Genomic DNA, 22,812 nt, shown 5'->3' with positions numbered 1-22,812 from the left:
GGAAGAGAACAGATGGACAAGAGTAGAGTGGAGACGTTAATAATCACCTTCCCAAACACTTTGATAGTGTCAGCAAACAGGCAGGAAAGGCAGAGGGAGAATGTCCTATGAGTGCAAAAGAAGGGAAAATGAAACAGAACAAGACCCAGTGAGACACCTCTTTGTTATTCCATGTGCAGCTCTGCTTCCAGCCCTCATTTACCTAACTCGTTTCCTGTTTGCCTCTTTCTGATCTCTCTCCTCAAAACAAACAAACAAACTCCCACAAAACCCTACAAGGCACTTGTCCCTATACACTGCTCTCACTCTTATTAGGCTACTCTGAGGCAGACCAGAAACTAAGTTCATTTTCCCTGCAGCTAAGGATTCGTTTGAGCTCAGATAGCCTTGACCTGGTAAGATCAGCAAACGACTGTGCTCCTACAGGTAAAGCAGGGCTTCAATGGGCCTCTGCTTATTAGCAAAAAATCCACCTTCCTCTTGCTTCCTTCCACCCAAAAACATGTTTACAGAAATAGGATGAAACCTCCTCCTTTTAGAAGTCTGTAATGTGATGATTTAGTTTATCAAAGCGGAGAATGATGAACAGGGAAATGTGTTTTATGGTAATGATCACTCACTATAGGTACAAAATCGCTGAACATGCTGTACAAAGAAAGGCTTTTCTGTGTTTTCCAGAAATACCCAGCAGTGTAGAAATAGCAACGCAGCAGAAGATGACATTGTTTAGGGCAGTAGATTAGAACAGTCAGAAGTCACTTTTCTGTCAGTGAAGTTGCATCATTCAAGTCTCTGGGGATGTTTACCATTTCTGTTTGCCATCTCATCCCCAGAGATCACTTCAACCTCTTTAGGTACAACCTTGAAAATCTTGTAAGCTACTGAATAGGGTTTAGCAGCAGTGGCTGTCCCTGGAGGGACACTTGCTCAGTTACCAGAGTTCCGTAGATGTGTATGAAATAACTTTGCCTCAGTCAATGCCCCGAAAATTGGAAAGTTTGACTAGTGGGTTATTTTGAGTTCTTCACATTCTCCCCAGTTTGCTTTTGTCTGTTCAATGCTCTCAACTCACCTGTTGCTTTGAAGATGAAGAAACTGAGAGTCCCACCTTTGCTCAGTCTGTTCTTTGACTTCGTCTAAGCACCAGCTCCGAGGTGATGTCTTTGATAACCTGTGGCAGGTGGAATTTCTTCCTGTCACACCTTTGCAGTATTTTAGTTCCTCTTTTACACAGGTGCACATTAAGCAACAAAATAAAGGCGCTTCTTTTTTTGTAGTTAGATGCTTCTGCCTATGCTTTAGCATGATCTTTTTATTTCAAGTCTCTGTGACCTGGTAACATTACAGTTAACCTCTTTTGTTTCCATCTCCATGTGTTTATTTGCTATAAAACCATTTCCCAAGAGCACTTTGCTCTTATCTGGCAGTTCATTGATGCAGAGAACAAAGCAGTTATATTAAAAAGATAATTTCTTTCTGAAATAAACATAAAAAGTAAATCCTGATGGCACTGTTGCCAGTCTAGGTCAATTTGTGTTTATAATGTGCATCTGCCAAGTTCCAATGTAGTGGTTTAGAGGACTGTAAGCATGACCTGGATTTTAAACTCTAGTTTGATAACCTGTAAAGCAAGACTTCATGAATATTGTGTGGTTCGGTAGTATTTCTTCAAAACCTGTGACTGAAACCTGATGAGGGAAAAGAGCTGTATATTTTCATACAGATCAAAAAGGAAAACTTGGTATCTTCAAATGCCTAAGACAGGGCATTATTTCTGTCAGATCGTCAACAAACAAATGGGGAGCCATTAGTGGTTTTCTCAACTCTGTGTATGTGTTAGATAAAATATATTGTGTTTCTATGTTCAGTTGAATTTTCTGGGTTAAAACTGAAGTAACAGGATAAAAGTTGAGGATTGAATACAGGCTAAAACAGAGCACTTTTTAGAGGGGGAAAGATAAGAGACCTGATGGTGACCAGATAGCAGGTGTCATTATTTACTGTTCCGTGAATGGTAAAAAATGGATCTGACTTCCAAAAATTTGCAAGTACGAACTGGTGATTGTATGGGAAGCCTTTGCCATATCACCCAAGGAAATGGCAGCAAATTGATGATGGTTTCCTGAAGTGCATGTGAATTTGGAGGAAACAGATCAGCTGATTCTCCTTCAACAAAACCTTGAATTAGTTTGGAGGTGTGAAATCAGACTGAGTGCTCAAAGTCAAGAAAAATACAGGTCCAAAGGATGCCTCTGTTACAAGTCTTGCCTATCCAACGCTGACTGTGAGTGTTGTTTTCATTAGAGCAACATAACATGTATGAATATTCATAGAGAATGATTCACTTGCTGGTTGACTCTTCATACTCTTTAAGATAAACAGATTGTGTGCCAGTTAAAGTAATTAGTAAAGATAAATCTAAGATGTTGCATTCTAATCTGGATTTCCAGCACTTACAGTATGGGAACTCCTGTTTTAATTTATCCTCTTCTGAAAACAAGTCTGGTTGGTCTCCACGTTCAGAGGTGACTTAGCTGGGAATGCCTTCTTATTTCTGTGTGTGCTGCCATTAAAAAAAAAAAAAGTAATTTTATTTCCAATTTGCACTATTTTCAACCCAAACTTTATTTCAGAAATCAAGTTTGGACAGGGGAAGATATTTGCCAAGTGTCTCTCGAATGCAGTGAATCATATTTTTAGTCCTTACCAGTGCAGATGGTAGCATCTGCTTTAATAAAGTATAATCAAAACATCTTATTCTAATGGCATTGCAGCAAGATTTATGAGTGTGTTTCTGGGATGTTCATAAACTAATGCACATAATCCAGTCAGCTCCTAAACAGAAGAATTCTGATGTTTCACTCCAGACAAAAAAATAAAAATCTCTAGCAAAGGCCTCGGGGAGATAATCTGTTTTATGTGGAAACAAGCACAAACCACTTATGAAAGTAATATATGTGATTCTCTTAAAGAATGTGTTCATTACATCTGAGGAAAAGAAAAAGAAAAATTAGTGAAGTCAGTATTTTCTTTCCTTGAAGTAATCTTCTGTAAATAAAAGTACATGTACAAAGCATTCTAGTGTTACTACAGATTATATTAAACCTGGAAATTTCAGTCATAAGCATTATAAATGATTAGTTAAATACTTCTTCAATTAAAATGTTCTGCAATTCAGAAAGCTGAATGTGTACAAAGTAGTAATTTTGCCTGAAACTCTACAGTGGAATTGCAGTCTGCTCTGGCAGACTTCATATGTATAAAAAGAACATCATATTAGAACCTTTGTTACTAAAAGAAAGGAAAGTTGTTATAACAAGCTTTTGTGCAAGAAGAAGGTCTGTTCTGGCCTGCTTTGCAGAGCATAGTGCTGGTCTGTTGTGAAAAATACTGTACAACACACAGGAGTTACTCACCCATACTTTGCCCAGTGTGTGCAACATTTCATAATAATTGTAAATCAGGCTAAGGATTAAAAAACTGTTTCAAGAATTGTGGTCCGAATCTGTTTTGCTTTGATTGCCTTCTCCATTTTAATTAGGAAACTTGGTACCATCTTCAGTTTCCTCTGCAGATCGTGAAGTGCAGCTGTTTCTGATTTCATTGGCAAAAGGCAGATTTTAGAAAACTGCTTTTTTGCTTTTTTTTTTTAGCATGGGGAGAGGAGTTTGTGTTCAGAGTAGATGGTTTGTCATAAAAGGAATTAATGGTCTAAAATTTAGCTGGGATTCACCAGCCATTTGTAGTTCTTATTTAATCAAAGCTTTTGATTATCCAGGACTAATTGCAAATGGGAGTAGCAGCTGCTCACTTCCTTTGGAAATCCAGATTTGGGTACTTAGAAGAAGAGCTTCCAAATTAGTAGAGACTGATAAAAGTGCCATGCTAGGCAGAATGCCCAGTTTGCCAGGCAGTATGTTCATAAATATCATTTCACTGTAAATGTATTTTATTTGCTTTTCTTAACTAATAAGTAAACAGAACTTTACATGTACATGTTTACAGCACAGTCAGGAAGCAAAACTACCCCTTATCCATAAACACTAATAGAGGAAAAAATTTCTTCATGATAGGAGTGTATTTTAGTGTTTACCAATATGACCATATTCTTCTTTTCAAGTTGGAATGGACCGGATCTATAGTATTTTGGAATTAATGAAACTCTCTTGAATATTTCTACTTGGAGGTTTGAAAACAACTGAAGCAAAGGGGGCTAAATGTCTCTTACACAGCAAATCAAATTTTCCTTTCAAATTTAGTAGAAGAATACAAAGATGTCACAATTACTGATATGGAAGCAGACTTTGATCCATTTTTGGGAAAATGAAATAAACTGAAGAAACTGATAGTGAATTCTGATTCCCTTTTCTCTCCTGAAATAGAAACAAAAGATAATGTTATCCAAAAGATGGTAATTTTCATACTTCAGTCTTTTGTCTATATATTCTTTTATTTTGATGCAAATGGCCCCAAATGCACAAAACTTCTGAGAAACTTTTGATGCAGGCACATCAGCTGGCATCTATTAGGAATTAAAGGACTTTGCAAGTCATTAGCCTGAAATAATTTCATTTTGTGGCTGTTTTAATAAACAGGTCCAATAAAGGCATTGCTATCAAGCAGTGAAGTACATGATTAAGTTATTACCTCAGGAAACTCCATAGGTGTAGTCACCGACCAAATATGAGGAGTAGGACTTTCAAATAGTTCGAAAAAGCTGCTCTGAGTCTTAACATGAAATACTCTGGAGCAAGACAGGATGTGTAAAAGCCTGACAATCAGCATGCTCCCAGGCATCATTCCTGGTTTTGACAGTGCATTTTATGGCTTCTGGCCTAGCTATGATGACATTCAGAGCCCTTTAAAGGAATACAAGAATTCTTTTCCATTTTTCTGCCATGTCAATATAAAGGTGTCTATTTATTTCAGAGGCAGTAAAATTTGACTAAATTTACAACAATATATTGTTTTGGCTACAGTTATACTCTAGCATTTGCAATTTTTCTATTTATTTCACCCATATGAAAGAGTGCTTCTTGGGACTGGAAGTAATACAGTAGAATTTTAGCTACAGTTTTATTTTGTTAGCAAATCCTTTTGTGTCATTGTTCACATTTAAGTAGTTAAAATACTTCTCTGGAAAGGAATCTATAGAAATCCTGCATGTGTTCATTATAATAGTTTAACTTGTGGTTTTTTCATGCCCTAAAAGTAATGGGAATTCAGAGAACAAAAGGTATCATTTAAATATACCCCAGTGATGAATTGTGCTGACAGCATCCTGCACTTCAGCTGTAAATATGTATAGAAAACCCAGAAGAGTACTGAGTTATGAATAGGTCTGTTTCTAGGTTCAGTTCTTGCATTCAGGTAATTTGCAAAACTTCCAAAAGCTTTCTGAATCAGGTGTCCTAGCAAACCTGTGAGCCAAAGTGACTGAATTGGAATATGGTAACTTTAGCGACTCGTAAGTGGAAGCTCATAAGTTTTACTGAGCAATTAGTCTCTACCTGGAAATGACACATACTTTCAGAGTTTTGCAAATTCAAATAGGCATCCTGATGCATGGAACTGGGGCTTTGCTTTTCTTATCTTAGTCCCTTATATCATGTATAATTTATAAGGAGAAATTTACATTGATTTGGCTTATCCTTGATAAGATGATTTGACATGGAAACTTATTCATTTTACATTTGTGTAGATCTTAGAGTAAATACCTTGAAATGGTTGGCAGACAAGGCAGGATGGGCTTTGTGGATGGCAAGAGCTTGAGAACACCTCTCATAGTTGATACTAAAATATATAATACATTACAGGAGAAATTCGGGATCTCTTTGTATCCTGTGCCACTGGAGTATCTACTTTTTGGAAGCAGCACAGTGAGCACTTCAGAGCTCTTTTAAAGCCTATAAAAAGTTTTCCCCAGATACTCAAAACTGGATATACAATTACCTTTTTTTTTTGAATTATCTTATGATTGCTTAACTTGTTTCACTTGTGATGATAGAGTCAAAACAGTAATAGTGCACACAGATGAGTGTGAAATACAAGAACTGAGCACTTGTGCGGGTTTTCAGGGAGGTGAATCCCTTCACAGCCTGCCCTAGGTAAATATGTGTTTCTGTGAGCAAATACAGCTCCTCTATCAAACAGGTCATTGGGGAGGCCTATATATCTTGTCACAGACTCATTGTGGGCTGCTCCATGTTCCCTCTAAAGCCAGCTTCTGGTTTCAGTGCATGCCTAATCTGTCTCTAGGCATCTTGGTGTTCATTCTTCTCCTTGGATTCACTGGAAAAACAAGGATAAAGGGTGTTGCGTTCTTCTTGCCACCCATAATAATGTTTCTTCAGCTGGGGGATGTTATATGCTTCTCTCACCTCTGTGACTCTTAAAAATATTGAATGTTGCTCTTGGATGTCCAGTTCCTGTTCTGTCTTGCAGCATTACCTCTCTGTATAATGCTTTTTTTTTTCAAAATTAGAAAACTGTGTAACTCCATGAAGTATGGGAAGCAATTATGACAGAAGGCTGTGATTTGAAATTCAGCTGTGGCACAGTGTTTGATACAGACACTTCCTTAGTGTTAGCCAGTCCTGCAGGGAGTGAGGTGTGTCACATTCTGAATAATGGGGAGCAAAATAAAAAAAATATGTTTTTTTTAAATCAAGGTCTAACTCGCCACGAAGAATTTTTGCCTTGTGGTTATGATGTCCAGGTATTGGAATGATGAATTACTTGTCAGCAGAATTGTCTTGTTAAAGTTTTGGGCTTGACATGATCAGTGGTCTCAGACCTAGGGGGAACTTAACAGAGCTTGGGGAGAAGGATGTACCACTGATGGTCGGCACAAAGAATGCAGAATTTACAGGCCACAGGAACTTTTGGCAGAATTCCCAAGATATGGAAGAAAGTAACAAAGCCAACTCAGCAACTGATGCAACTCTGCTCTGTGTGTGGATTGGTCTCTTGCACACCAGGTGAAATAACCTATTTGGGGACAACAGTTACACCTATTCTTTAGGCAGAGAAAGAGGAAAAGCTTGAAAATGGCTTTTTTCCAAAGATATTTTCAATAATCCTCAGGAAGCAATCTATAGAATAATGTTTTGTTTATAAGCGCAGGCATTAAACTGACACAGCTGTTAAAATTTATATTTTTGTTGATGTGCTGAGTCATGTGAGATGTGGTGCTTTTCATAGTGATCCATTTGCTGTTCCCAGTTCAGCGCTTTTAATCCAAACGGATTCGATTTTGTTGAATTTGCTGTTTCTAGCACAAGTATGTTTTTCTTTTCTTTGTTTCCCACAGACACTTTCCTCAAAATAGCTACTGAAGCTTCAATTTATACAGAAGTACTTGATACTGCCAGTTCCTGTTAGTATAAATTCAGCATATTTGTAGCCACAGATGCAGGTTGGGTAATATTAAACCAGCCTAGTGATTTTTCCTATTATTTATAAATTGCTGAACAGAATGTTTCAAAGGGGGAAAAATACTGATATGAAAATAAATTTTGCAAAGTCAAAAAGTTGACTTTTTAGTATACGTTTTTAAGCCTTTATGTCTAAAGCTGAGTTTAGACTTCATGAGAGCCTTCATATCACATTTGTAAAGTTGAGGCAAATTCAGAACAGAGCTTTATAGTCAGAGTAACCCATGAGTAGATAGTGTTGTAATAAGAAATACTCATAAGAAATATTTTCCTTCATTGTGTCTGTTGTTTCTCTGTGCAGTCTAACCCTGACCTCAGGTTTTTTACCTTAGAAATGTGGATGAGAATTGCCTCTTTTGATTGCAGAAAATCAGTTTTCTAGGTCATCAACCCTGCTCTTTGTTCTGAGGTTCTGCTGCAGATAAGCATATCTTGGCTACCTCAGTATCCACTGGTGCCGGTTCCTTCACTGATCCTCACCTATTCCAGTGTCTGCCCGTGTTAAGGAGCATTTAGTCCTCTCCACTCTTCTAAATCTCCAAAGTGAGTTATTTCTGTAAAGATTTGTGGCTTTTACTCTGCATGGAAACATTCACACCTTCACCTCTTCCATCATGTGATTCTTTTGCGGCATTTTTCTAAAAATCAGAAATACCCTGTGCCTTGAACGCTTCCCATAGCATTCCAAGGGCTGCATGGGCTCTACAAACTCTGCCAGTTGCCTGAGGAGTGTTTGCTCTTTGTTGGCAAGGCAGCTGATCTTTACAATGATCCTCTGTGTGCGTCAAGGAATGGAAGAAGTTGAGAAGATTTGAAAATTGGACCTCCTTGCATTTGCTTTGAGATAAAAGATTTTCTGGCCCTGTGTTAGCACTGACCTCCTTCAGTGAAGTAGCTTGCACTTTCACACTAATATTCCAAGTGATACTGAAGCAGAATGGCCACACGATACCTGCAGAATTTAATGCAAAATGTCTGTTTCACAGTGCTTATGTACACTTCTGTATCCCTGGTGGGATTAGTACACGTGGAATTAGATTAATGGAGTAAGTTATTAGGAGTGCTCGTTCTGCTGAGTTGGTTCTGTATCATAATGGTAAAGAATCACAGAATCCTAGAGTGGTTTGGGTTGGGACTATAAAGATCATCCAGTTCTATCCCCTCTGCCATGGGCAGGAACACCTTCTGTTAGACTAGGTTGCTCAGAGCCCCATCCAGACTGACCTTGAACATTTCCAGGGTTGGAACATCCACATCTTCTCTGGGCAAGCTGTGCCAGGGCCTCACCACCTTCACAGGGAAGAGTTTCTTCTGTATATATCCAATCTAAACCTACTCTCTTTCTGTTTGAAGCCATTCCCCGCTGTCCTGTGACTCCAAGCCCTTGTAAAAAGTCCCTCTCCATCTCTCAGGTGGGCTCCCTTCAGGTGCTGGAAGGTCTCCCTGAAGCCCTCTCTTCTCCAGGCTGAACAAACCCAATTCTCTCAGCCTTTCCTTGCAGGGGAGGGGAAATGTTATTTGTAATTCTCCAGGCTTAGAGTGTTTTTTTTTTCCAGCAGTATAGTTTGTCGAAATTTTCAGGAGTTTTACAGAGCCCAGCTTTGAAAATTTTGCTTATCACATCTACGTAATCTCTCTCAATTTCTTTCAAGGGTTTCTCCTCTGCTTTACTCTAGGGCAGAGTTAATTTGTGCATGAATTCTGTGTTTACTTTTATTATAACTCCTCACCTTTCAATTTACCAGAGCATGAATTTACTTTCACGAGGTGGGGGTGGGGGGAAGGTGTGGTGTGAGCACTTTCCCAGGCACTGGAGCTGGAGTTAAGTAACTTCAAAGATCCCACTGAAACGTTGACCTTCATGGAAGAAAATTTGGAGCCGTGACCTTGAGGGCAGTGAGTACCTAAGATTGGAAGGCAAATAAAAAACACAGTTTATTTTAAATGTTAAAATTTTGAGGATCTAACTTTTCTCAGTTATAAAACTCTCTGAACTAGATGTGAATTGCAATACCAAATCTGACTTTTGTATGTGTTTATTTTAAGAACAGAAATGTTCATATTTTTGCTCAGAAAGTTTCCTCTCGTGTATTTTACCAGGTACTGCTTTGTTCAGTCTAAGTTTAAAACCAAGACATTTATTCACCTTGTTGCTTTTTTTTTTCTTTTAATTTTAACTAGTTAGCAGCTGGAACTAGTTAGATGACAGACAAGTGAACTAAAATAATTAGAATTTTTGCACTTAGTACAGTTAACAATGCAACTTTGGTTTTAAGATTTGCAAAGTCAGAAGCTAGAACATTTTTCCTTTATACTGTGTATAACACAGAAAACTTCATATATCTGATAACAATATAAAATCACATTATGAAGGGCTTTTTTAAGCTTTTATGAACAAAGTTTAAAGCAACATTGAGGAATGAAGGGCTTCCTGCAGTTGCTGGAAGTGTTACAGAGAGGAGCTGAAGAGAGCTCACTTTGCACATGCCATTCTGTCAGCGTCAGCTTTTATATGTAAGGATGAGACTTTGTGCAAACATGAGTCAGGAAATTTGGTTATGGTACCAGTAGGAACTGTAACTTAATATCCATTAGGCCCGTGGAGGAGTTGCTATGAGGTGATTTGTGTTCTAAAGCATCTAGGTATCAGTCAGATTTAGCATTTTTTAAAGGGGGCTTTCTTTTTTCCTTCACCTTCTGTTCCCCCAAAATTGAAATTCAGACTTGTATTAGCAAACTCAATGGATTTATTTTTGAAAAGAGACGTTTGACTTTGCCACTTCATAATGCACTGCATTTAACTCTGTTCAGTTCCCTTCATATTTTAAATCAAATTATTTAGCATATTATGTTTAAAAGCATCATAGTTCTTATTGCTTGTCGCTCTGACTTTGATCAGTAGCACAGAAACGTGGTGGTTTTACAGTGCCAGGGTAACACCCAGCTGCTTTAGCTGATTTAGCCAGCTTGTTTTCATCATGTTGTACTAATGCTGTGCTTCACTTAAGGATATCCCCTCTCATAAGGACCCCCAGCAATTTGTTGAATAGAGACTTTAGCAGTTCTACCACCTACCTGAAGTAATTCACTATCAGGTCTTTGAATAATCTATATTCCTCTTCCGAGCTACCCATTCTGCCTTAGTGTGGACACTTTACACTTTCCAGTTGAAAAGAAATATGGTTTAATTCCTGTTCTAGCTAATCCTAAAGCCCTCTGAATAGTCTGGATTTTACTTATTTCATAATGGTTAGTCAATGAAAGAAGATGTTTTTTGCCTTTCAGCCAATTCCAGTGAATCATACGAAGGGGAAATAGAGCAAGTAGTGTCTGTATTAGGAAATAAATGAAGTTTAAACTAGAACCATAGAATGGTGAAAAGGACCACAAAAGTCATCTGGTTCCACCCCTTCTGCCATGGGCAGGGATACCGGTCACTATCCCAGGTTGCTCAGGGCCTCATCCAACCTGGCCTTGGACACTTCCAGGGGTGGGGCAGCCCCAGCTTCTCTGGGCAGCCTGTGCCAGGGCCTCACCACCCTCACAGGGAAGAATTTATTCCTGATACTAAATCTAAACCTGCCCTCCTTCAGCTTAAGACCATTACCCATTTTTCTGTTGCTACTGCCCTTGTGAAAAGTCCCTCTCCAGCTCTCTTGTAACCCCTTTCGGCACTGGGAAGTTGCTGGAAGATCTCCCTGAAGCCTTCTCTCCTCCAGGCTGAGCAACCCCAACTCTCTCAGCTGTCAGATAAATAGGATTTCTGGCTGGATAGCCCTGGAGGATCCTGCATAAGTAGCATTCCTTAGGCAGTCATTCTAGTGATCATCAGAAGTTATTCCCTGGATTGTTAGTTAGGACTAAGGATTATCTTAATTAGAGAGTTACGGCAGTCTCTGAAAGGCCAGGATCCACCTGTGTGTGTATAATTGTGTAGCTGATGGTGCCATGAGGTGGAGGGATGGATCAGTGGCTGTGCTCCTGTGGGGTGGCTGGATGCTGCACAGTGTGGCTGGGGGAAAAGACAGGTGGGAAAGAGAGAGGGTGGAAGTTGGGCACATACCTGCATTCCAGGGCAGCAGTCATCTTGCAGCTGGAGGAGAGCTTGGAGGACTTCAGAGGTTTATCCAAGGCACTTGATATTTCATTATGCCATTATGTACAGAGCAAGGTAATACTTGAATCTGAATATTTAAACAGTTTACAGATATGTATTTATCATCCCAGGAAAAAAAGGTGGTGGTAGTTAATTGTTACATGCATCTGCTAAATGTAAGATGAGTTTGTACGCCACACACAGGAGCTGGATTTTTGGAGTTTGTCAAAAACCACACCCCACTTAATTGATAAACTTGGTAACCCCTTTATTATGAGAAACCTTGGGAAAACGTCTGAGTTGCCTAAATTCATATTGTTCATATTCTTATCTCTGGGTAGCTGCTGGTTCAAGCCAGCCATGAAAGATTCAAATTTAATTAAGGGTTTTCATAATTCTGAAGAACATCTTGCTCATAGTGAAATGTCTGTTAAATATTACGTTTCTTGTGGACACAGTAAGTTGTAGTTTTACATACAGAATGTAGGTTAAGAAATTTGCAAGGGATACTGGCTCTCTGAGCACAATAGCTCTACCAGGGATTTTTCATTTTATTTGAAATGCAAATCTCAGATTAGGAGTTATAGTGTAAAACTAGCTTAGCAAAATAAATTTCAGGGATTCAGACCAGTTTGCTCTGTCTGCACTTCCTGGAAGATCTCATTATTTTGGCAATTACAACAAACAGGTTTGCAATATCTCTGTGGGCAGGGCTCTAAATTAGTATGAGCGCGTGGCTTAGAAGGGATGATAATAATTTAGACTTATGTCTGCTTAACAGTAAAACTTCAGCTATTAATAGCGAGGAATTTTTACTGATCAGGGAAAAAAAGTAAATTCTTGTCCTCCTAGAGACCTGAAAAGGTGAGTAGCCTGGTTCTTGTATTTTGCTGGCATATGAATTAATCTAATAAGTCCTGAAGGTTAGAATTTGCTAATATTAAAGCTTGTAGTGTAATGTTAGAGGTAGCTTTTGTTCGGCTTTGTTACCAAAGCTGAAAAAACTTGGGTTTTTTAAAATACATGTATATATTTACATAAGTAAATAAGTCATGGTGTTTTGCATCCATTGAGGTCATTCAGAAATGAAAACTATGAAAGGAATTGTAATTGCCAGCAAATAGATGGATCCTGTTTGAGGGATTGATACAGTTGTCTTGTTATTTAATAATATTTTAAAAAGAACCCATAGTCGAAGATATTTCTATAGAATTAGATCAGAAATGGTAGCTGAAAGCCCAGGAGATCTAACAAGCTATTTTCATAATACTGCTCAGAACAGCCAAACTGTAAGAAGGGAGTGTCTGGGAAAGTAAGACTTGCCTGGAGCGCAAGCAACAGGTCTGTCTAGAAAAAGATGTCAAGCAAGTAATATTACATTATCTCTCTGGAGCAAAGAACATTGCTTTTATTAATAAATCGTTGTTTGATCAGCAGGTTTTGCTGTAGCTTAATGCAGTTAGGCAGCAAATACACTATGAGCACAGGTGAGAAAACAGGCTGGCTCTGGAGGCCAGGAAGAGATAGGAGACTTTCTTCTGGTGAAGTTTTTCAGCAAAACTTTCTGGGTTTTGCCAAGGCTTTGATGGGAGGTTTTTCTATAACTGATTTTTCAAGTTTGTAATGTCGTGTATCAGCATTTTCTGTCCCTTTGTCACTTCAGGTGATGAAATACTATATCAGATGGTAAGAAGAAATGTAGTCCTGCATTTCTTGTTTGAGCAGCCATGTACTGCTGCTCCAGCCCACGGAGCAGTAGCTGTCATCACAAACAAGAGCATGGAGTGCAACCTAGAAATAGAAACTCTGTACTATATTTAGCATTTTTCATTCTTTTACTCTCTTCTAATTCTGAGCCAGAAATCTGCTGCCCTGATTTCCCAACACAGCTGGTGGCCATGCATTTCTGGGGGAGCGGCTGGTAGCCACAGCGGCGAGGAAGCCCCGGTGCCTCTCTGGCAGCTCTTTGCTGTAGGTGGATTTCCTGTCACTGAGGTGATTATTACCCGTGGTATGGCTGCTTTGAGCTAGAGGAAATACTGCGAGGAAGGAGGATCATTGCAGCTGAGAAGTCTTTGGTGGCCTGTAATGTGGCAACAGAAGATGGAAATCTCCCAAAACCCAGCAAATGGAAGCAGCAGGATCAGAGGGAGTGTCTGTAAAGTTCACGTGTAAAAGAAAGCACTCTGAAATTTTAAGTTTATATCAGCTGACTTAATGACTTTCCAGATTATTCCGAGCACAATTTATGTTATTTCCTTACCAATAAATGAAATATTTGGGTGACATGTACTTTGGTTAAATTTAGCACTGTTCGTACTTAAAAGATTATTTTGACAAAAACGGAGGGACCAAAACCACCCATTCATTTCCATTAATCTTGGCCTTGGGCGACACTAAAGATGAGGCATTCTCACATTGCTCTTCAGATCAATGTGATCTGGAGTTAAATCGTGGCTTACCCACTGTGACAGGCTATAAAAGGCAGAGTTCAAATTAGAACATTGCAGTTTCTGACTCATTCCTGCATCTGTCTCTCTAGATAGTGGGGTGATACGTGTTAACCTGAATGAACATAGGATGCTGATAATACAGAGGTTTTATTAACAAATTAGCTTTCTTTGTGTATGTTTCCCCAGCACCACGGAGAAAAGCCTGTGTCTCAGGATTCTTCGTTTTCAAGAGAAGAAAATAATTTTGATTTGATAGTACAAATTTTCACTGTAATATTTATTTATATTCAAGCTACTTGAATTCTTAGCACATGTAATCCCATGATAAACACAGATTCGTGGCATTTCAGCAGCATTGGAATAACAGGCCCCACAAACATAGGCCCATTTCCTATACACTTAGCCACAATTTGAGTTATTTGAAGGATATCTCTGTCCGTAGTCAGACAGGTGTCTTTTGTGGTGCTTACAAAGCTGTTAAAATTGAACAGTTTTTAATCACAGCTCTTAAAACTTGCTGTATAAGAAGACTGAATGTCAAAAGACTGAATTGCAGCCTTCATGGAAAAGAAATCAAAATACTGTGACCCTTTGTGGGCTTTGTGAGTGCTTTGAGTTGTGTGTTAGAGCTCTGTGAATCACATGTGCAAGAACAATCCCTGTTTCCTCGCTGTGTGGGCACTGGTCTCATGCTTCAGCAATGAAGTGATGTGCAAAAGGGCCTTATTCCAGAGGGGATTTTCACTGGCAGTGAAATGGACTGCATAAATTCTTCTGTCCTTTGAAATGTCATCTGTTGGCAGCAGCAGCTGATACTTGACTTAGAGTCCAGCAACGCTAACTCACAAGCAGAGACTCATTTTGGAAGATTTTTCTTGTTGTTGTTACCCTTATTGTCAGATGGTAGCATGAATGTATTTAATCCTGTTTTAAAGCAGCAGCAGTAACTTCAGAGACTTCATACCCGGGGCATTTTGGTTATTTGAACAGAAAGAATTGTATTTTCAGTGTCATGAAAGATGTGGTGGAAAGACTGAATGGGGATAGAGAAAGGAGGAGTAAAAACTATTTCAGAATTACCTTTACTCTTAAGGCAACAGTCACAAAGCAGAGCTCCTACAGATTTCTGCTTTTAGGCTAGACATGTTTTTCCCCTGTCTGCATTCCTTCATTGAACCTTAGACAATCTTCTTTTTTTCCCCAGAGAGGAAAAGGCTGAAATACACTGAACTTTGAATCTAGGAAACCATTGTTAAGGATAATGAGCAGGGGAATCTCAGACTTCCAGTACTTGAAATTCTTTGGGTTTTTTTCACTTGCATTTCACCATTTTAGTAAAATCACTTCAAAAAATTAATCAGAACACCCAAGTCATCTATCAAGAATAGGAACAGTTTTGTTAGTTTTCTTATTACTAGGCTGTGTTTTTGGTAGTGTGGACTTCTGTTTGTGTGGCATAATGTATAATGTGACAGTGAAATGTATTTTCTATCAGGTTATTTAGTGTAATGCACGTGGTTTATTCTGTCTTTTCAGTCAAGAGAGTAAAGATCTGAAGAAATTCCAGATGATGGCTTCTGATGCCAGTCATATGCTGGAAGCAGCTTTGGAGCAGATGGATGACATCATTGCAGGTACAATAATGCTTTGTTTTTCACCATACTGTCTTGAGATTTAACTGTCTGGTTTACTTTTTAATAATTATTCTCAATTTATCAAATTCTCTGACATGCAGATGTCACTATTAACAATCTGGTTAAAACTCTGTGGAGAAAACTGAAAGTAAGATAAAGGAGGAAACCCCACCAATTTCCCCTCAGACATGTGAATACTGGAGCAAGAGAGATTTGCTTTGCTTTAATGCTATATGGTAACCTAAACACATCCTCAGCCATGTGGTAACATTCCATATTTTATATGTCAGTTTTTTATTTCAACGTGTCTTTAAAAAAAGTTTTCACCAAGTCTTCTGGCTGGTTGGATAATATATAACTGCATTTTACAAACACATGCACATATAGCTATATAAAAATTACATTAATTTCTTTAATTATGATGTATTTATTTCAAACAGCTTGCCTATTAATTATCTTCATGGCTTATATTTTGTTGAATTTTATATCCAGAAGTGGAGCTGTGAATTTTTTTCACACTTTGGTCCACTAGAAGGGCATATGATGCAAGAAGAACTTGCTTTCTTTTGGTGCTCTCATGGCAAGGCAATTAAAAGATTCACTCTCACCATTACAGCATCCCAGAAGAGAAGTTAATTTCTGTGGTTAGGCCTTGGTAGCCTTGGGGTCTGTGCTCACACACCGTTCAGTAGGAGCTCCTAAAAGGAGTGTCAGGGTAGGGCCATGATCTCACTTGTGAACAATGGGAAAGAATTCACTAAAGCTTTATAAATCTAAGTAGTGACACCCAAGCTGAGCCTTCTTCCCTGGTGATGAAGACGATGACATCAGCCTCTTGTTACTGCAGTTGTGCTGCTCCTTGATCTTCTTCCTGCTTTTCCAATGAAGCTTTATGTCCAGAGACTAATTCCGAGCTTTAAATGCCACCATCAGACTAGCCATGACCAGGCTGGAAGTCATTATCCAGGATTTTTAGTTTGAACAATCACTAGGGTTTCGTTTGTTTGGTTTTTGCATCCTCACGAGAGTCTTCACTTTATTCTAAATGTGCAAGCTTTAACAGGCTGCTGAGATATACAGAATTGTAAACATGAATATGGGATTGATACAATCGAAATAACTTTTCAGTCTGATGGAACAAATTCTAGGCAAGTAGGAAAAAGCACACATGTATTTCCTTCTCCTGAATGCAAAACCTTATTCTAACAAGATTTTAACCAATGGAAGTTAATTGGGATGTTATTTTTTCACACCTTACAAAACACATTAACAGATAGGGAAGCACTGGACTTCCCTCAGATGTGTAAGGAGAGAATAAGAAAAGCAAATCCCAAACTATGGTTCATAAACTAGGGACCTGTAATTCTTTTTTAGCTACTGTAAGCCTTGGGATGCAATGGAACCTGTGCTCCGAAATCACCTGCACACAAATGCAACTCAGTGTCTCTTTTCTGTGGTGATTTATACATAGCTCAGCGCACACTGGTGGGGTATCATGGATGCACTGGTGGTTCCACTCCTCAGAAAAATCAAGAGAATAAAAAGAGAGTCACTCTATTTAAATTGATTTTCAGAATTGACCCTTATTTTTTTTTTTCCAGGACCTGTCAGTTGTGAGGCCGGGTAAGACAGTAGGTGTTTAGTGTTGGGTGTTTTTTTCATGGTATGGAAAGATAGCCTCATAATATGTGACATAACTGATTAAATGGCAATGTATGACTGCCTAAGAAAATCCTTTTTTTTTCTCTAAGTTTCATGCTAAAAAAAAAATGAGGCCAGAAGATGGCTTTCATTTTGTTTGTTTGTTTTTACTATTCTTTTTCCTGCTCCTTTTTCAGATTGCTTGTGCCATGCCATTTCAGGGTTTAATCTTGACAAACAAGGAATAGAATTAAATTTTGCCAGGCTTTCAAACAACATCACATTTACCCCCATCGCTTAGCTGTTGTGATGATGGAGAACAGTGATGCAGAGAGGCAAAGCAAATGCTGGAAGAACTGTTCAGTGGAACTCAGCTGATCACAGCTGTTCAGTGGTGGTGATGGTGACCAAGCTCTAAACTAAAAAGATTCAGGCATGCCTGTGGCATGTGGAGTTTATTTCCACAGTGCATGGATAGCTCACGAGAAGATTGGCAACCTCTTCAGGAGAGTTGACCTTGTGACGTTGCATTACTTACATTTTCAGTCTAATGTCCACTGATAGGCAGTATAACATTGAAAACAGGCTTATGCAAAGATATCTAATGGGAGAAGAAACAAAGTATTTCCCAGACAGTGCATCTGTCAAACCTCATTGATGTTAGTTAATTGAATGTTTCCCGTATGATTTCAGAGTTACATCTACCTGCACTAATAAAGAAACATATTGATTTATTGCTTTACTTAGTGAAAACTCAATTGTTTGGAAAGGTTGTTTACCTTGTTTATTATTTTTCTTTGCTAGGAATAGATAAAACTTTTCAAGACAGATTAAGTGTGTTGTCATTCTCCTCTAGGCAATGTTCTGTGTGTTCCAGAACTATTTCTCCAATATTCTGGTATGATTGAAGGACCAAGTACATCTGCTGGAGTCTGTACTTGGATACAGCTATTATCCCAATTTGTCTGAGATTGAGGAACAGAATGATTATTCAAGTTTGATTCTCCCTAATTCAATCCAGTAAGCTTCTGTATGCAATTTGGGCAGAGACTGGAAAACAGGAATGGTTTCTTGTCCTGCATGGTGGGAGAAAAAATAAAGCAGAAAACCCCTTTGAAAGGATGACTGTAAGACTTTACTGAAACAAACCAGGACTGAGATTGCTTCAAATATTGGAAAAATCATCTGTACAAATGTAGCTGCTCTTAGAGTCAGCTGGAAACAGCAAAAATTGACTGCTAAGAGCTTGTGCTATTTCAGTTTGCTGTATCCAGATTCTGTGGACATGGCCAGGATTCAAAGACCAAGGTTAAACTTCATGACTGATATAAACTTAGGTAGCTGATAAAAAAGATGTCTTCTTTTGGAATGAGGCCTCAGTGGGTACCAGGAGAGCCACATGCTTCTCTTGGCCTCAGAAACTTCGTCTTTAGGCACACAATTAGTATTAATCCCGTTTTAGAGAACTGAGAAATCCAGGCATGTATATCTGACGTTGCTTAACTTCTGAAGCTTAACATGCAATACCAGCATCCTCTCTGTTTAATGAGAAAACAGTCTTCATTTCTTTCATTCACTTTATTATCATCAAAATACTAGATTGTGGCCTTGTCCTTTAGGATAAGAACTGGATATATGCAAATATATATTACAACTGTTAACACATTTGCACTTTCAGCCTTCCCTTTCCTATCCCTTGCTCCAAGAGGTAACATCTCTCATGCATGGTTCTGATTAATCCAGCCAAGGAGTCCCACTGTAGCCTGTGCTCATTCTCAGTGCAACACAAAACGTATTAGTGCTTAGACTGCATGAGGGCAGGATTGTGAGGCAAGATTAACAAATTGAATTTCACTGGGCCTGATCCAATTTGACAGATAGGTCAGTGTTCCCAAGTCTTTTATGCTCGGGTACATCTGTACTGATAACCCGCCCTCATAGCTATATAAATTAGGCACGCTAAATGATTAGCCTTATTTGACTGAAATAGCAAAAAGGGCTAATGTGATTGTCAGTGAACATCACTGAGCCATTAGCTGGAATGACTTGCACTCCAAACAGAGGCTTCCTCTAAAGAAAGCACCATATATCAGATCCGTCTACTCGTTCTTTATTTGAGGTGCGTGACTTTGGCATTGCTTCCTCTGAACTTTAACCAAGTCACTACTTCTCCTTTTATTCAGCTTCTACCTGTTTATTAAAATGTGTTTCTTTATAGGACTGTAGATTTTGGTTATTTTTCTTTGCAATATATCCTAATAAATTAATGCAGTTTTTATTTTACAATTATTTTATATCAAACTGCTTCTCTCAGTCGTCAATTTGTAAGTCCATTATTTCTCTTTGTGATTAGTGACTGTTAATTGTAAGGTCTAAAAACTCCTGTCACAAAATAGTCTGCTGCAGCTCCAGAGTCTCTTCAAATTCACCAAGTTATCAGTGTAATTATTGAGTTTCCTTTTAACCAGAGCTCCTGCAATTATTGCTTACTGGAAAATAATGAGAAAGTTAAATATGCTATCACATGGGTCTGTACTGATATTTCAGTATTAGCACAGAAAGATTAAAAGCTAAATCCAATTAAAAAGTTGGGCCAGAAGTTGTCTAAGGAGTATTCATGTTTGAATTCCCTTCTCCTGAGTTGACAGAACGTTGGTGTTCAGTTCATGGCTGTGGCTGCTGTGTTAGAAACCCAACCACTTCCACAGCCTTGCTGGCAAAGGGGCCTGCACAGGAAGTTGTGCTTAAGAGGATGAGCAAGGTTTTAGTTCAAGTTTAACGTATTTTCCTCATGGGCTCTACTGGCCAGAATTTGAAGGAGGACCTGTTTGTGGGGATTACTAAATCAGCTCTAATAAGTGATTAGAACTTGGATTCTAAATGCAGGGGTGGACAAAAAAAAAATACTGACAGTCATTTGAACTCTTTTGGATGGATTTTGGGTTTTGTGGAATAAAGTTTTCACTGAGTTCCTACGTAAATAAAAGGAGAACAGAATATTTCCTGGTGACTTCATCCTTTACCCTTGAATAGCCACATGTCATCACAGGATTCATTCAGTCTCACAGCACTTTAACTGAAGAAGATGGACACTTCTGTTCTGCTTCATGGGGGATTGAAATTGTCCAGACCAGACAAATTAATCCTATTTTTCTGTGGTGTGTGCTGGGGAGGTGCTGGTGGGTCTTTTTTGAAGTACGTGCTGGGTGATGTGCAGCTGCTGGGCACAGTTGTGCCTGTCTAGAATGGCTAGAAAATAGCTTCTGTTTTTACTTTTCAATTTGTACACTTCCAGGTGGTTTTATATTTTTATCACTTAAGTCCTATTAAAGGTTCACAATACTTTCAAATTCAGAATTTGGTCTCTACAGTAAAGGTGTATAACTTTTTCTAATTCTAGTAGGAATCTTCGTACAATTTCACTTCAGAGCATTGAACTGACTGTAGTTAAAACAATGATGAAAAAACAGAACAATTTAAAAACTGAGCAGTTTCCTTCATTGTAGATCAGTGTAATTGGACAACAACAATTGCAGTGGTTTTTTTTCCTTGCATCTTCTAAATAAATTACAATTGTGTTAAAAGGCTTTGCTTCAGTTATGATTAGTGCATTTCCTTTTCATTTTCTGTTCTTTTTCAGTCAATGATTTAGGAGTTTTTTTCTGAACCAAAGAAATAATGTATCTAGAGCACTTGTTTATCTTGTTACTGCTGTGCAGTAAGTAAGGTGAGCATTTGTGAAGTTATATAGTGGCTTTTTTAACCATTAAGTACAGTGTGTTTATGCATAGATCTTATAGCAATAGAGATATGAAAAAGGAAATTACATAGAAAATTACTTGAAATGAGGTCTTTGATAGAGAAATACATAACCTCCTGTCATAACAGTTCCAGAAAATTATGTGTCAAGAATGATGGGGAAAGGGAGAGATAAAAATTGTGTGTGACCTCTAAACATCCAGGATATTAAAAGAGGAAATATAAAAGCTTAACACAAATATTTATGGTTTATAATTTGTGGGATTTTATTTTATAACACTTAAAACTTGTTTTAGGTGCTGACATTTGTCTTTAGATACTTGACTTCAGAAAAGCAGATTAGTAAATTCCTTAGACGTCAACAATAACCTATTTATAGCAATTAAAATATTTTAAAGATTTAAAAATATAGCAATTCAATGTCTTTCTATTCACTTAATTCATAACTTTTCATGTCAGCTCTCTGTGTCCTTGCTTATAATTTTGTTAACACCACCTAAGATGCAGCCTCTCCAAGTGTACACACTTGAATAACCATTACAGCAACTTGTTACTATAGCCAGCTATTTATTGAAGCTTTTACACGTGCTGTAGCCTTCAAGTTGAGACCTTGCATAAGTTTCCAGGTGCAGTTTTGATCTGTGTTTTAAAAGCATGTGAAAATCAGGGCACCTTGCACGCTGCTTTGTGCATGTGTAGCACTGGCCGCTGATTCCTTCCCCAGGGTTGCCAGAGCAACCTGACCTTTGGAATTTCCTCAATTTTGAGTGCTTAACCTTGCAAGAGGTCACTACAGCTGTTTAGGCTACTGTTTAGGCCAAACATGCTTCCTGTTCTCACTTTCTCACAGATCGTGGGGCTCTGAGCACAGGATTGAGAGGGGATACTCCTCATCTTGTCTGAAGGACTGATGGATTCCCTCTGTAAACAGGGCAGTACTACAGAAGTGACAGAGCTGAAAGCACTGAGAACATCTTTCCTATAAATACTTCACTATCATAAAAAAATAGGTGTTTAAAATTGTTTTTTATAAGGCAAAATTGTCCTTTGAAGGTCCAAGTCAGACTGATTTACTGATCAGTTAGGTCTTTGGCTTCCCTTGCGTGTGTTTCTGGCTTTCCAGCAAAAGAACAAAATTAGAAGTTTTCTTGAAAAATGGGAGTTAAAACTAGTTCAAAATGGAAAAATACTTACTGTTTAAATATGCTACTTTGAATTCTTTATTTCTGACAAGAGACAGTTTTTTTAAGTATAAAACAGCAAAAATACTGTCATGTCCTAGACGCCTATATCAGCTTACCAAGCTGCAGTAAATACTTTTCATTTATACCAAATAAACATCATTGCTGTTTGTAGTGAGTTTTGAGAAAGGATTGAAAAGAAACAGATATGTAAATAGCTGCAGATACAACACGTGGCAAAGAAAGGCAGATAAACCATGATGGCCATAGCCCCACGGGACTGAAAATCTGAGACACAAAGGTCCTTTTGTAGTTTGCATGATGTGATCTGTTTTTCAGTACATGAGTGAGTCAGTTGTTTAACAGGCAAGTGAACAGTTTTCTAGGATTGCAATTTAGTTTGATATCATTAAATTCAAAATCATATCTTGTCCACTTCCTACTTTAAGGCAATGAAATTCGTTTGAGAGTCTTTTTAAAAATGAAAACAGTGGAATCTTAATGAAACGAGTTTCCTTTATTTCCTCACAAACTGAGTGTTCTTACTATTCCTTATTACAAGCAATTACAGATTCTGTACTAAAACCACTGTTTTACTTAGACTACTGGCTT

General features: G+C 38.2%; 1 protein-coding gene across 10 annotated transcripts in view; it reads left to right on the top strand.

The window, feature by feature from the left end:
• Positions 1–22,812, top strand: part of PPFIBP2 (PPFIA binding protein 2) — a 99,547-nt gene that overhangs the window by 6,997 nt on the left and 69,738 nt on the right. For 8 of the 10 annotated variants that reach the window (XM_048308082.1, XM_048308078.1, XM_048308077.1 and 5 more), the window contains exon 2: positions 15,522–15,619. In XM_048308082.1, the coding sequence (XP_048164039.1) occupies positions 15,553–15,619 (67 nt within the window). In that variant the 5' untranslated portion in view covers positions 15,522–15,552. Of the gene's footprint in view, positions 1–12,303; positions 12,397–15,517; positions 15,620–22,812 lie in introns of those variants that run through there. The other 2 variants (XM_048308081.1, XM_048308073.1) reach the window with 2 other exon arrangements.

Source organism: Corvus hawaiiensis, chromosome 6 (genome assembly GCF_020740725.1).
Source record: "Corvus hawaiiensis isolate bCorHaw1 chromosome 6, bCorHaw1.pri.cur, whole genome shotgun sequence".
Lineage (NCBI taxonomy): Eukaryota > Metazoa > Chordata > Aves > Passeriformes > Corvidae > Corvus > Corvus hawaiiensis.
This window is presented reverse-complemented; position numbering and strand designations above follow the sequence as displayed.